The 13,262-nt window shown below is 38.9% G+C and overlaps 4 protein-coding genes and 1 long non-coding RNA gene across 5 annotated transcripts; 2 read left to right on the top strand and 3 right to left on the bottom strand.

Annotated features, from left to right (window-relative positions):
* Positions 1-223: 223 nt before the first annotated feature.
* On the bottom strand, positions 224-3,949 carry LOC103837737 (putative disease resistance RPP13-like protein 3). Its single transcript, XM_009114116.3, is given in 2 exon segments — positions 224-1,641; positions 1,644-3,949. Coding segments are annotated over 2 exon segments (2,499 nt in total). The 5' UTR covers positions 2,977-3,949; the 3' UTR covers positions 224-475.
* A 233-nt stretch (positions 3,950-4,182) lies between these two features.
* Positions 4,183-5,870, bottom strand: LOC103837738 (tRNA-dihydrouridine(16/17) synthase [NAD(P)(+)]-like). Its single transcript, XM_009114117.3, has 2 exons — positions 5,313-5,870; positions 4,183-5,030 (listed from the first exon to the last, which is right to left on the bottom strand). Exons 1-2 carry the CDS (start codon positions 5,723-5,725, stop codon positions 4,313-4,315), a joined length of 1,131 nt encoding a protein of 376 aa, XP_009112365.1. The 5' UTR covers positions 5,726-5,870; the 3' UTR covers positions 4,183-4,312.
* A 239-nt stretch (positions 5,871-6,109) lies between these two features.
* On the top strand, positions 6,110-8,094 carry LOC108869899. Its single transcript, XM_033280450.1, has 3 exons — positions 6,110-7,082; positions 7,546-7,750; positions 7,823-8,094. The coding sequence occupies exons 1-3, from the start codon at positions 6,953-6,955 to the stop codon at positions 7,902-7,904; spliced, it is 417 nt and encodes a 138-aa protein (XP_033136341.1). The 5' UTR covers positions 6,110-6,952; the 3' UTR covers positions 7,905-8,094.
* A 74-nt stretch (positions 8,095-8,168) lies between these two features.
* LOC103837741 lies at positions 8,169-9,368 on the top strand. Its single transcript, XR_626947.3, has 2 exons — positions 8,169-8,775; positions 8,909-9,368. It is a non-coding gene; the product is annotated as an uncharacterized LOC103837741 (long non-coding RNA).
* A 1,500-nt stretch (positions 9,369-10,868) lies between these two features.
* On the bottom strand, positions 10,869-13,126 carry LOC103837742 (F-box protein SKIP2). Its single transcript, XM_009114118.3, has one exon. The coding sequence runs from the start codon at positions 12,600-12,602 to the stop codon at positions 11,022-11,024; it is 1,581 nt and encodes a 526-aa protein (XP_009112366.1). The 5' UTR covers positions 12,603-13,126; the 3' UTR covers positions 10,869-11,021.
* Between the last annotated feature and the right edge of the window lie 136 nt (positions 13,127-13,262).

Here is a 13,262-nt window from a genome sequence, read left to right as displayed (position 1 = left end):
GTCGTATATATTCTGAAATGTCGTATTTAATCCCAAAGTTTGACAATTAAAAGTTTCCCAAAAAAAAGTTTGACAATTAGAAAAATGTTGTGTCAAATCAAATACGTCTCAACTTTTGGCTCAGATTTTTGATTATTTAAAACATAAAACAAAAAGTTTAGGGGATCAAATTAACACAAATCTCAAAGAAGAAACTCTGTCCCCGTTCTCAGCACAACTCAAACAACCCAAGCAGAACAATAACATTAAGCAATTATTTGACTGTTACAGTGCAATTTTTCATCAGAAAAGCTATTGTAACTACATTTTTCCTTTTTAAAATAAAAAAAACCATGATATTTTTGTGTTGACATGCGTGTGCGTGGAAGTGATTCAACCCCATGAGTAATTTTCTCTTCTTCCACAAGCTCATCATATTCTTGAAATTATGTATAGCAGGGCCTAAAAGTTAGATATTGAATCATAAGCTTATAATCTAGTAACCTCTAACAAGTGCCAAAAATCGATCTGGAATCATCATCTTCGTTCTTGGTCCTAATCTGTTGAGCAGATTCAGATGCATCAAACTAGGCATGGCTTCTTCTTCTATCCACAATGCATCTAATCTTACCCTGAACAATACAAGCTTCCTCAGCCGAGCAAAACCTTGTGCACTGATGCTCATCTTTACTTCAGAGCAATCACATTCTTCCAAGACTAGATCTTCCAGTCTGGGCAGTTTCCGCAAAGCAGGCATTGGGTCTTCCTCGAGATTTGTTCCGAAAAATGTCAAAGACTCAAGGCTGGGAAGGAACACAACTGCCTCTGATGATATTCTGAAGGTCGGTACTCTCAGAGTTAAGGCACGAAGATTTGTTAGTTTAGAGAAGGAACTCAAGTTTAAACGAACTCTTGTCAGCGCTACATATCCGGAATCATATATCTCCAAGTCTTGAAGGTTTTTGAGTGACTTACATTGTAGCTTACTCCAGCTGTAGGAGGAGATAGACCTTAAAGTCTGGAGGTTAACCGCATCTCCTATTAGTAATTCTCCAATGAATCTTCCCATGAGGTGCCTTAGTGATGTGAGCTTACGTAGATCAGTCATTCCCTCAAACCGGTTGCCTGATGCATCTAGTGTCTGTAGAAACTGTAAGTTGGAGATCAGAGATGGTAAATGTCTAAGACCAGTATCAGCTACACCAAGATACCTCAAGTGTATTAACTCGCATATCACATCTGGTAAACTCATAAAGGGGATGTATCCTTCACAGTCAAACAGAAGCCCTCTGAGATTAAGCACTCTAAGTAGCTTCAGTTTCAAGTTTGTGGTCTTAACATAACTTCCCAGCATTACCTTGTGCTCTCCGAAGAACAAGAAGGACCGCATCCGTTTGTTCACACGTCTGTCACACAAGTAGTTGTTGTCCATAAGATGGTGTACCACTTCTCTTCTGCAAGTAGTTGAAGAAGAATGATGGTCGTTATAAACAAGACTTACAAAGTTGATCTCCTTTGCTTTCTTGATAGCCACGTCTCTAAGAAGATCATGGATTCTACAAAACACCACTTTTCCTCTTTCTCTCCTCACTGCTTCCACTAAGCTTATGTCTATCAGCTCTTCTATGTAATGCCGAGCCACATCTTCCATCATCATTCTCCATCCTCTTGTATAAACCCTTCTGCTACAAGTAAGTGTATTAATTTCTCCACATCAATCTCATAGTCCTCAGGGAAGACGCTAAGATAAAGAAAGCAGAGTTTCAACTCATAATGCAGCTCGTTGAGACTTAAATCAAATACAGTGGATATATGAATAGAGTTATCCTTTAGGAATCGCCAGACACTGGCACACACCTCATGCCACTCATTTGGCCTCTTCTTAGACAATAGCCCAGCAAGAAGGACTATAGCAAGAGGTAACCCATCGCATTTTTGAACCATTACTTTGCCAATTCTATGCAGATCCTCATCGACAACCCATTGAAAATTCATGAATGCTTTCTGCTCAAACAGTTTCCAGCTTTCTTCAAACGTCAAAAACCTTAACTTATGAACATAGACTCTCCCATCCACGCCTTCAGCGACAGCTTTGATGCGTGTAGTGATGATGACTCTACTTCCTCCATGATTGCACGGTAAGGCTCTCTTGAGGCTCTCCCACGCGTCCTGCTTCCATATATCATCTACCACCACCAAGTACCTTCTTCCGTCTAGAAGATCATGAAGGTAAGCTTCTAGCTCCTCCTCTGTAAACATCTTGATCCTTTCAAGCTCTTCACCAGAAGCAACTCCTAGAGATCTTATGATTCTTAAAAGCATATCTCGTGTATTATAATCTTGAGAAACATAGGTCCAGGCGCGATACTCAAATCTTCTCTTTACATCCCCCAAGTTGTAGAGCTTCCTAGCAAGAGCAGTCTTCCCGAGACCTCCCATGCCAAATATCGAGATGATATATCGCTCACCCTCATCATCAAGCAGCTTTGCCAAAAGAAGCTTAACATCATCTTCAAAACCAACTACTAGCTCTTCATGATCAACAGGTCGAGCACGTCGAAGCTGCCTCACCCTCCAACTTGTTACCTCTTTGAATCTTCTTCCTATGCCGTAAGCCTGACGCTTGCGAGTGATATCAAGAAGTTTTCTCTTGAGGGATCTGATATCGTCACCTATATTGTACGCATCCTTTTTCTCGCCTATTTTGTTGGCCAGTCTCATCAAACCTTTCCTCTGTGATCGTTCTTTGAACTTTAGAAAATAAGTGTCCAAAACATCTTCTACATCATAAGCTATATCTAAAACCATTTTAGTCCACTCTTTTGAGACCTCATCTTCTCTTTCTCGTGCTTCAACATCCCTGAGATAACAGTGGATGCAAGTCAACTCCGTCTTCAGCTCTTCAAGATCATCCCTGACTGTCATCAGCATCGACGCTTGTTTGATGAGATAGTCACCCATCTTTCCGACAACGTACCCCGTGATCGCATCAACCATCTCAAATCGAATTGAAAGATCTCAAAATAAGATATGTTTTGTTTCCTTGGTCGTGTCAACCTTACTAGCTATGAAGACGACTTTGTGGATGTTTGCAGCCATTGGCACTTGATCAAATTTTATTGCCTCCTAATATTCTATGACCCACTATCTCCTGCTGGTAATTTTATAAGATAGCGCACCAAGCCGACATGATATAGTACCAATATTATAGATTCTCATTTGTCAACTACTAGAAAGGTAAAGCGCGGATTATACTTTAATCAAATATTATAAAATTTTCTTCTCAAAAATTAATACCACTAAGTATTAAGAAGCTCAACGTTGTCCCTCACTTGCACTTAAAACTTTAAACAATGGAGTTAAAAGGATGAAGAAAATTATCAGCATAACTCAACAACACAATCAAAACATTTAACATTAAACAATTATTTGAAAGAACAAATCCTTGAAGATAAAAATGGCAAAGCCTAAAGTGAGTTGCACGAACTTACTTCTCATTAACCTTAATACTCAGCTCTTACCAAAACCTAACTTCACTCCTACACCGTATGATGAACCTTGTCCCATTCTCCTATACACTGCGGTTGGGTTCCCTTTCACGTCCTTGGAGCTTCTCAATTCGTTCCCATGCTCAGCAAATGCATACACATGCGTGTTCTTCACAGGTACTCTAATCTCAGCACCAAGCTGCAATCCATGTAACAAAAAAAAAAAGGAAATCAGACTTATGTAAGCTTGCCAAAATATACCTGAGGATTCAAGAAGTTGCTAGTGGTGACTGAACCCATGAGAGACCTGTTAAGACCCACCTGGCTGGAATGAAGCCTGATGCATATATAAACAACAGCAAAGCAAAATCAATTACAATTGTTATTAAAACCAATCAAATTCGTAATTATTCCAGTAAGGAACCAGAGTGGGAGCTCCTCCAGGTCCAGGAACTACACTCCATGACTTGTGTTCGAGCTCTTTCAGTTTGATCTCAACAATAATGGCCCCTTCGTTTTTCTCATTTTAGCGTGGATTCACCTCAATGTTGGAGAACAACCCTCGTGAGTTGATATTCCTCAGAGCTTTTTCTCCCAGCTTCAATCAAATTAAATTTCACCCAAAAAAACATATGTACTTGGAGGTACTTTTCACTTAAAAACCACTAAAACATAGTTTTTTTTAAACAACTATTCTTTTAATGAACTTAGCAAATGATAAATGATACAACATATCTTTATAACTTAAAAGTAGTGACAGTTTTACTTCAAAAAGTATTTGGACATTGATACAACATAAAAATCCCAATAAATCAATAAGGTATAAATTAAACTCTCTAAACCCTTTATGGAGACTGTGGAGTATCTATCTTCCTTTTCTTGTAGAGTGGAACTCGTCCCCCAAGCTCTTTAAGCTGATCCACAAGACCGTACAGAAACTCAAACGTCAATATGTTCTGAGCATTAAACTCCTCCCTAACCTGTGGATGCACCCTAAACCAATCTCCCAGCATCTTATGCACGTGAGACCGAATCATCCTCCATGGAACCGGATGCTTCTCACATAACTTCAAATACTCAACAACTAAATCTCCCTGATCTAATCCTCCATCCACGTATCCCTCTTCTTTAGCCCACTCAGCTGTTCTAAACCCAGCAAAGGCCGCAGGGTTCTCAAGAAGCGTCTCAGCGGAAAGAACGCCTTCAACACCCGTTTCTCTGATGCACTCATCCACATCTTCAACGCATCTTACATTCCCATTGGCTAAAACAGGGATCCTCAGAGCTTCTCTCACCTCCTTGATGGCTCCCCAATCAGCTCTAAACTTCTTCCCGTCTTTCTCATCTCTCGTCCGGCCGTGAACCGCTAGTAATGAGCAGCCGGCTTCTTCTAGCATCTTGGCGTAGTTGAGTGTATCTTGAAGGTTAGGGAAAATACGGATCTTGCAGGAGACGGGAACAGTTAGGTTCTGAGCTAACTTCTTAACGAGTGACTTCACCAAAGGAAGGTTATCCATCAGGAATGCACCATAGTTCCCTCGCTTCGCAATCCGTTGAGGACACCTAAAATCAAAAAGGTCTTACTCAGTAGCCCAAAGTTCAAACTACTCAAATGAACATTCACTTCATTATCAAAGTACTAACAAAACTTAATAAAAATCCCATCTTTATTGAACATTGTGGCACCCAAATCACTGAACTAAACTACTAACACTCACTAAACTCTTTATCTTTTCCAGAATCTCCAAGCCCAAATCATTGAATATAACTTAATTATCAGAACTAAGTCACTAATGCAATAAAAATCGTATCTTTATTGAAGAATGAATAGAGACTTGTGGTTACCCTAAGTTGATATCAACATAATCGCAGTAAGGTTGGACTCTCTTTGCAGCTTCCAAGAGCGTATCAGGATCATTAGCACAGAACTGAACAAACAATGGCCTGTCCTCCTTACAAGTGGTGAACTCTTGGTTACGATACTTCTCAGTCTCGGTGAAGACTCTGGAATGAAGCATCGGTGTGTAAGCAGCTTGAGCTCCGTATTTCTGGCAGAGCAATCGGAACGGAAGCTCCGAGTTATCCACCATCGGAGCAACGATGTACTTGGGTCTACCTAGCTTCTTCCAGTGTGCCCATGCTTGCTCCACCCTCGTATCGATGCTCAAGCTCTCCGGCTGCTGCTGCTGCTGCTCCGAGGAGAGGAGATCGTCGAGTACTTGAGACGGATCAGGGTTTGGATCTGGGTTTTGGGTCATTGTTCGATTTTAGGGTGCGAAAAGAAAGGAGAGAGTAAAGATTGGAGAGATTAGGGTTTCGTGAGCTGACGAGTGACGACGGGAGACGAAGACATCGCCGCCGCCATATACTAGGGGTGTCGAAGCGAATCGCTTAAAACTTGTGGTTTTATTTTATTTTACTAAAAAACGTATTTTTTTCTACCACTTTTTGGGCCGTATTGGGCTTTTATTGGCATTTGGATTTATAATTAATCTATCTATATTCATTACATGTCCTACGAATGATAAATGTTTTATTATTACATGGTGTCATGGTTGTAAGAAGACAGTAAACTCGACATAATCAATTTGTAAGGTGATGATTAATCTGGATTCTTAGGATGGAATTCTTAGCTTCGACTAAAAACCGCCCCTTATTTTTTAACTATGAAAATGTAAAAACCATCTTTTAAATAAAAGATATAAGAACCGGTTATTTAAAAAGAAAATCAAATTAAAAATCAAAAACCTCAAATTAAGAATCAGGGTTAATCATGCACTAAAAATATTTCTATAGCGGTCTTATTTGGATTTGTTTTTCAGCTTAGTCCGACTGATTTTTCGCTAGTGGATTTTGTTATCTCTCGTCTTTACTCGTTAATTAAGTGATTCCATCTCAGTGAATTGCCAATTCCTGAATGTGTGTTTTGGGTTGATCTTTTTCTTTGTTCAGTTATCCATATTAATTAGTCTTTGATGGCCTACGCTGAGCAAAGCTTATCGGTTATGATTGGAAATTAGAAAGAGAACATTTTGACTATTCTGATTTTAGGGTAAGTAGAATTGTAATTTCTATCTATGAAATGTTCTGATGAATGTCTTGGTTAATGAGTTGTCGTTAATCTTAAAGCTGCAATTATCTGGTGGAGGAAAGTCCATTTATCAAACTATCCGAAGACCTAGCAACGGCGACTAATAGTGATACCCAACATGTCTTGATGGAGTTTCAGTGTTGTAGTAACACGTATTGCTACGTGTAACTCTTTTTATGTTCTTTATACATGTGTTAGACTATAATATCATGCAAAAACTGTATCACTGGTCACAAAAAAAAAACCCAATCTGAAAAAAAAACAGTAAATTAAATAACTTTTTATTATTATATAGTCGTCTTCCTCGTCTTCTCCACTTCCATCACCAATCTATACACCAACAAAGGCGCAAAACAGCTTCTCCAGCTGAAGCCTCTGTAAAACAACTAACACCATGGACTTATGTACGGACTCTCCAGATGCTTCAATACCTATCCAAGGTCCTAGTTTTATGCCAAGAAGATTGCAGTTTGTGAATTCAAGGTTGTTGAAACTTACGTCCTGCACCGCAATGAAAAGCCAAAGTAACTGCTTTTTAAGAATTTTTTTTATTATTTTTCAACAGCTCTACTTTCATGTCACTAGCTGAAGAATTACTGATAGTATACAATAATAATTTTGATATAGGAGTACGTTCAGTTCGGTAAGTTAGTTTGAGTTTGATTCCTCTGAGTCCAAGTAAGTTATTCGGATAAAAAGTACCAAACTTATTTGAATGTCACTTGGTACCCGATAAACCATGGTAAGAGGCTAATAGAAATAAGCTTGGTACTATTCTAAAATGCTGAGAAGAATAACGTCGGTATTTTTTATCCGAATAGTTTACTTGAATCAGGAAATCTATCTCAAACTTACTGAATTTGCTCTTACATCAAAGTCATACTGTTACTACCGGTGTAGAATTCTCTGCAACTAGTGACATGAAAGCCGAGCTGCAGGAAAAAAATAACTATATTCATAAAAAGTTAGTTTTTGCTTTTCATTAAGGTCCTGAACTTAAGTTTCGGCATAAAAATATGTGGATGGTAAACCAACATGGGTTAAACAGAGCATCAAATTGTTGGATGAGAATGATAGTCCATTGTCTCTGGTCAAGGTTCCTTCTATGGTGGAACCAATTGGAACCTGTGGCCACCGTGTCTTGCTTTGGTGCCTCCCGGCTGAAGCCAGAGCTTAGCAAGTTCTCACCTGGGTAAGTTCGACTTGCAATTTTATTTTTACTTGTATGCAAGCTGGATAATAAATTCGCCCTTGGAAATCATAGTGACATCAAAGAGGACACCGTGGCCAGACTTCCTCAGAGCTCCCGAGTGGTGAACAAAGAAGCCAAAAGGCTCTCTGGTTAGCCTAGAGGATCACACAGCTTTTGATGGTACAGCACCTCGTTGAAGAAAGATACAAAACGATCACTAAAAGCAAACAATTAATTGTAATCAGTGTACAAATGTATTGTTTCTCCCTTCTTGTGAGGGAGAAGAACTGAAAGTAATTACCATTTTAAGTAACCTCTTAAATAGTAGATCATTTTAATCTGTTCGTTGCAATCTTATAAATACAAACGTCACATAATATGCCCACAAATCAATCTTTATATATAAAGAAGAGTTCTTTCTCTCCTCAGAGAGACACATCAGATTCCAGGTCACAAATTAGTGCACTGTGGTGGCGACACGTGTCCCAAACATGAAAACGCATCACTTCATTACATGGAGATTTGCTGGGCTTTTGCACCACTTCGTCAAATATGCTGGGCTTCGTAATTGATATGTGTGTATTAATGTTATTGGGTTTTCGTCGGGTGTGTTGTTCGGTCCACGATGGTGTTAACCCTAATCAGGCGCAAAAGTTCTTCTCTCCACTGCGTTGTACGGCGCCGGTGATGGTTGAGCTCCTTCGCGATTTCTAAAACGGTGTGCATTATGATATCTTCGTGTTAACTCTCATTAATTCAGATTCGTGGTTTGAATCGGCGAGGCTGTGTGCTTTCTGTATAAATATGTATTGTATTTCCCTTCCAAAATTCGCACTCTCTTCATCTCTCCAATCTCTCTCATAGTATAACGATTGGAGTTCCTGTCAATCAATCTTCTAAACTCCGATTAGGCCGGATTGGCGAATGGCATCTCGATTGGCTCAAAAGTCTATCTGAATTGATCCAAGAGTTTCTGGAACTGGGTCATCGGGATCATCACTGACTGTTACAGTTCCTCTCAAGTCGTAAGAAACAACATGCAAATCCTTTCCTTGGCTTTTTTTTTTCATTTGTGTTCCGACTGCGAGGTTTCTTACGACTGTAGTCGTAAGAACTAACAAGATCTCTGATTTGTTTTTTTTTTTTTATTATTGGCAGTAGCTCAGATAAGAAGAACACATGGATCTGAACAAAAGTTTCCATGGCCACCGTTTCTGTCATTATGACTGAGTGAACGTCTCCACCTTATCTGTGAAACTTTACCCACCTTCCACCTATAGCTTCGTCTCCTTCGATATCGTTTCATCATAGTGGTTGCTCATTGAACGCAACAGCAACATACACCGATGACATTCTGTCAGGGAGACAGATCAATGGCTCCCATTGGTGAGATGGATGAGACGAAGATAAAGGTTGCTTCAAGGATAGGATTTTCTGTTTGTTCTATTTATTGTATAACATTTGTTTTTCTCTAAATAATCAGGTTTTATATCATGGGTAAATCATTCTTTTTGTAGTTAATTTTTATTTTTTTTATGTTAACTTTGTTTGTCGTAAAAATCGTCTCCCATTACAGTTAACTAATTTTTTGATATAATTATTAAATTTTTGGCAGCTTTGTGATGCTCTTCACCATAAGCGTTACAAAAAATTGAATCACTTGAAAAAATATTAAAGAAGAAGAATTAAGTAAAGGGAGGATTCAATGCTGTAAAATGTATCAGCTGCAGTCACCATTTGGATTTGTTTCACTCGACATATCCTCATATTTTGGCCTTGCTGAACAGTTTGTTCATCATAAAGATCAGTTGGATTTATTAAACAAAGAGGATACTAAAGCCGTCAACAAAAAAAAACAAGTTGCAAGCAAGTGTTGATATCGGAAGACAAAATGACTTAAAACTATACTACTCTTACAAATAATACTAGGTCTGTTACAGTTTATATATAAAAAAAAAGCAGGAGAGGAGCTTGATTTTGTAAACGATTTGAGTATTGGGGATGGTCTCTCAAGTAACTTCTGGAACTACAGTCTCAAAGATTACTGTGAATTTAGCCAAGGTGTGTTAGTCTTGGACGATGCTTCAGTTGGACCGTCCTGTAACAACAACGGAGAAAGGCAAATATAGTCCAGAAACAACAAAATGTTTTGCTAGAGAAAAACAGGTAGCTATAGATTATGGATTCAACTCTGATAAAAAAAGTCAAACATGCCTCTTTCACCAAAGGACAACGATTTTGTTGTACAAGGAAGACAAGTGTATTGCGATTTATTTGGTTTGTTTTCATTTAGTTTGGCGTGCTTCTGGAGTTTGTACAAATTAGTGCAACGTCAATTTCTCACGGAACAACAAAAGATTCACAATGTAAAAAACATATTTAAACTGACCTCAAATGTATAGTAAATAGCATGTAACATGAGACTTACAAAGTAGCTTTGTGTAGTTTTGAATCAAAGTTATATATTTCTAATCATAATAAAATATACATAAGCCAAAATAATGAAAATATATATAACATAAATTGTTTTTTCTTTAATTATTGTATAGTCAATTCAAAAAATAAATATTAAAAATTATTTTTGTTACTAAAACCTTCCAAAATAAAGTTTATTTCATGTTTATATGACAAATTTAAATATTAATGAATTTGTGTAGGCTTTTCTGGGTGCATATGCGAAATACATAAGTGTATATGTATATAAGATTAAAATAAACATTTGTAAAAACATGTTCTGCCCAAATAGTATAAACAAGATATATTTCATTTTTTTCTCGCGATTATATGAATCACTTTGATGATATTAATCAATTTTAAATTATTTATATATGTTTTTCATTACTTACATTTTGCCAAAATACACAAAGTTTGCTCTGTGTTCTTTGGTCTAAAATTATAAATCATCCACTGGACTAATATTAAAGTATATTAGATCACTTTTATTAAAACAAAAAATATTTATTGAAAATAATAATACGATCTTAGAATTCTTTTCGTTATTTGTTGTCTATAATATCATTTTCTATAGTGATTTTAAATGGTTCATAAATTAATAAAAAATTATATAAAATAGTTTTTGTTATAACTTCCCGTCCGTAGGACGGGCCGACCCTAGTAGTTAATAAAAGAAAGAAACAAATAAATGTTCTTACATGGAATGACTTTTCTAATCGACAAGGCTTCTTCTTACACACAGTTTGAAACACATCATGAAAGGAGGATTACAAAAGAAGAAGAAAGAAAGCATTTTGACAGTTATCATTATCAAATATCAAGTAGAACTAGTACCATTATCATTATCATTATGAGACCATCTCCCGAATGTGCAAGTTATCAAGTTCCTTCCACCAAGAAACCCAAACTTTGATCTAATCATCGCTAATCTACTTCCTCCACCATTACCTGATCCAACCTCCGCCGCACCACCAGCTTGACCCACTCTTGGCTCCCCCACAACAGTCTCAACCTCGCCCTCCGGCGCAACCGTTGCTTCACTCCCATCACCATCCATACACACCACAAGCGTCCTCCTTCGCTCTCTTAGCCATTCTCCAATCTCTCCAGTCACCACTTTACACTTCTTCACCTTCAACTTCACCAGGTTAGGACAACCAACAGCGAGCGCCTCGATCCCAAGATCCGACACCGCACATCCTTTAATACAGAACTTCCTCAACGCACCGCACTTCTTAGCAATACAAGCGATCTCCGTATCCCCTATAGTTCCACTTCCACAAAGCGCTAATCTTTCCAGCTTCTCACAGTTTGAAGCAATGGCTGCTAAACTCATATGCGTCGCATTAACGCCAATCAGCACAAGCTCCTGTAAGTTCAAGCAGTTTTTCGCTACCGCCATCAGACCTTCATCACCGATCCTATTAGTCCTCCAACCATCAATGTGAAGCTTCCTCAGCAGCTTACATCTCTCCGCAACATCAATCAACCCATAGTTAGAGCACTCCGGCGTCTTCACTATATGCAAAGTCTCCACCTTTGAGCATTTAGATACCGCGGAAAGCCCAAAGTCGCTAACTTGGAGCCTCTCTAGATGAATCTCACTCAACGAGCTATCTCCTTCTCCTATCGTTTTAAGAACTTTATCCCAATCACCAAGACAACGAATAATCTTCAAAGTTTTCAACGTTCTAGTATTAGCAACCAACGGTTCGAACACCTGACCATTAACAAGCTCCTTCAAGCAGACGGATCTAAGAGAAGACGATGAACAAACCAACTCAGGAGCTTCGTGAATCCCTCTGAGTCTCTTCACCGACAACTCCTCAAGAGCCTTGCAATTCTCAAGCATCGCGTTAACTCCTTCCGCTCCAAAGTTGCAAGACCCAACGGAGAGCTTCTTCAGATTCCCACAGTTCTTCGCGAACTCCACCATCCCCAGATCCGTGATCTCGCGGCAGCCGCGAAGCTTCACGCGAGTCAGATTCGAGCAACGGAACGAGATCATCACCAGAGCCTCGTCGCTCAAGCTTAGAGACTTCCGATCGCATCGGAGAGCGAGCTTCGTAACCGAATCGAACCGGTCGAACATAGACGGGAGGAACGAGGAGATCTCGTCTCTAGCGTCGAGAGATAGCCGGTGGCGGTTCTGACCGTCGACGAATAGCCAACGTTTGCAGACGAGAGAGCATCGCTTGCGATCTCCGGCTCCGAGGTACTGGAACACGTGAGCTAGACATTCACCCGGTAGATCTTCGGTGTAATCACGATCGCTAGCCGCGGGGTGGTTTCCCGAATCCATCGATTCTCCTCTACCGGCAACGATCACCGGAGAGGTTAGCCTAAGATCTATCTCTCGGGCGGTTGATTCCGCCGTAGACGACGGCGCTTGTCCCATTTTTTTAATTTTGGGTTGGGTCTTCGGTTTTTGAGGAGTTATATAAAGTAACGGTCCATCGCGTCAAGTAAGGGACCACGTGTCATCATCGCAGTCGTCATGCTCTAGCCCAAATCTCACTCTAGTTGATCTCAGCCGTTCGATTTAATGGAATGTCAGGTAATCCTGGTCGTTGATTACTTGGACCTTTTTTTTTTTTTAAACTTTTTTGTTATTGCTTTTTCTGACTTCTCTTCACGCTCTTCGTTGCAATAATCATGACTTCTCGCGTTCAACGGTCAAACTTCATGTTTTCTAGACAGTAGACTTTTGTAGGCTGTGAATATTCGTTATTTATAATTTGTCATTCTATTTTGAAAATTTCGAAATGTTGAACAAAATCATGATTCTCTTACTTTTAACTGTGTTGAAAGAATGTCAAATACGTTGAGCCAGTTTTATACACATCAGATGAAAGAACATGAGCATAATGCATATGCCTTATTTCTCAGACTTTTCTATTGATGCATAATGTGCCATGTGTAGTGCATGCTGTACGTCCAAGTAGTCTATTTGCATTACTGGTTTTTTTCAATCTAAAATGGCAGAAATTTAAACTATTAATTTTGTATAAAGTGGAAACAAATGCTAGAGGTCTGATAAGAGCTCAATTGCAGATTT

The sequence above is a fragment of the Brassica rapa genome, chromosome A09 (assembly GCF_000309985.2).
Source record: "Brassica rapa cultivar Chiifu-401-42 chromosome A09, CAAS_Brap_v3.01, whole genome shotgun sequence".
Classification (NCBI taxonomy): Eukaryota; Viridiplantae; Streptophyta; class Magnoliopsida; order Brassicales; family Brassicaceae; genus Brassica; species Brassica rapa.
Note: the sequence above shows the minus strand (reverse complement) of the source record. Positions and strands in the feature narration are given on the sequence as shown.

Bases quoted from the DNA above. Each gene is read 5' to 3' on its own strand.
- LOC103837738 (XM_009114117.3), bottom strand. From the start codon at position 5,725: ATGACCCAAAACCCAGATCCAAACCCTGATCCGTCTCAAGTACTCGAC. The intron at 5,031-5,312 runs GTAACCACAAGT...TTTTGATTTTAG, and splicing joins TATGTTGATATCAACTTAGG to GTGTCCTCAACGGATTGCGA.
- LOC108869899 (XM_033280450.1), top strand. From the start codon at position 6,953: ATGGACTTATGTACGGACTCTCCAGATGCTTCAATACCTATCCAAGGT. The intron at 7,083-7,545 runs GTAACTGCTTTT...CTTTTCATTAAG, and splicing joins CACCGCAATGAAAAGCCAAA to GTCCTGAACTTAAGTTTCGG. The intron at 7,751-7,822 runs GTAAGTTCGACT...TGGAAATCATAG, and splicing joins CTTAGCAAGTTCTCACCTGG to TGACATCAAAGAGGACACCG.
- LOC103837742 (XM_009114118.3), bottom strand. From the start codon at position 12,602: ATGGGACAAGCGCCGTCGTCTACGGCGGAATCAACCGCCCGAGAGATA.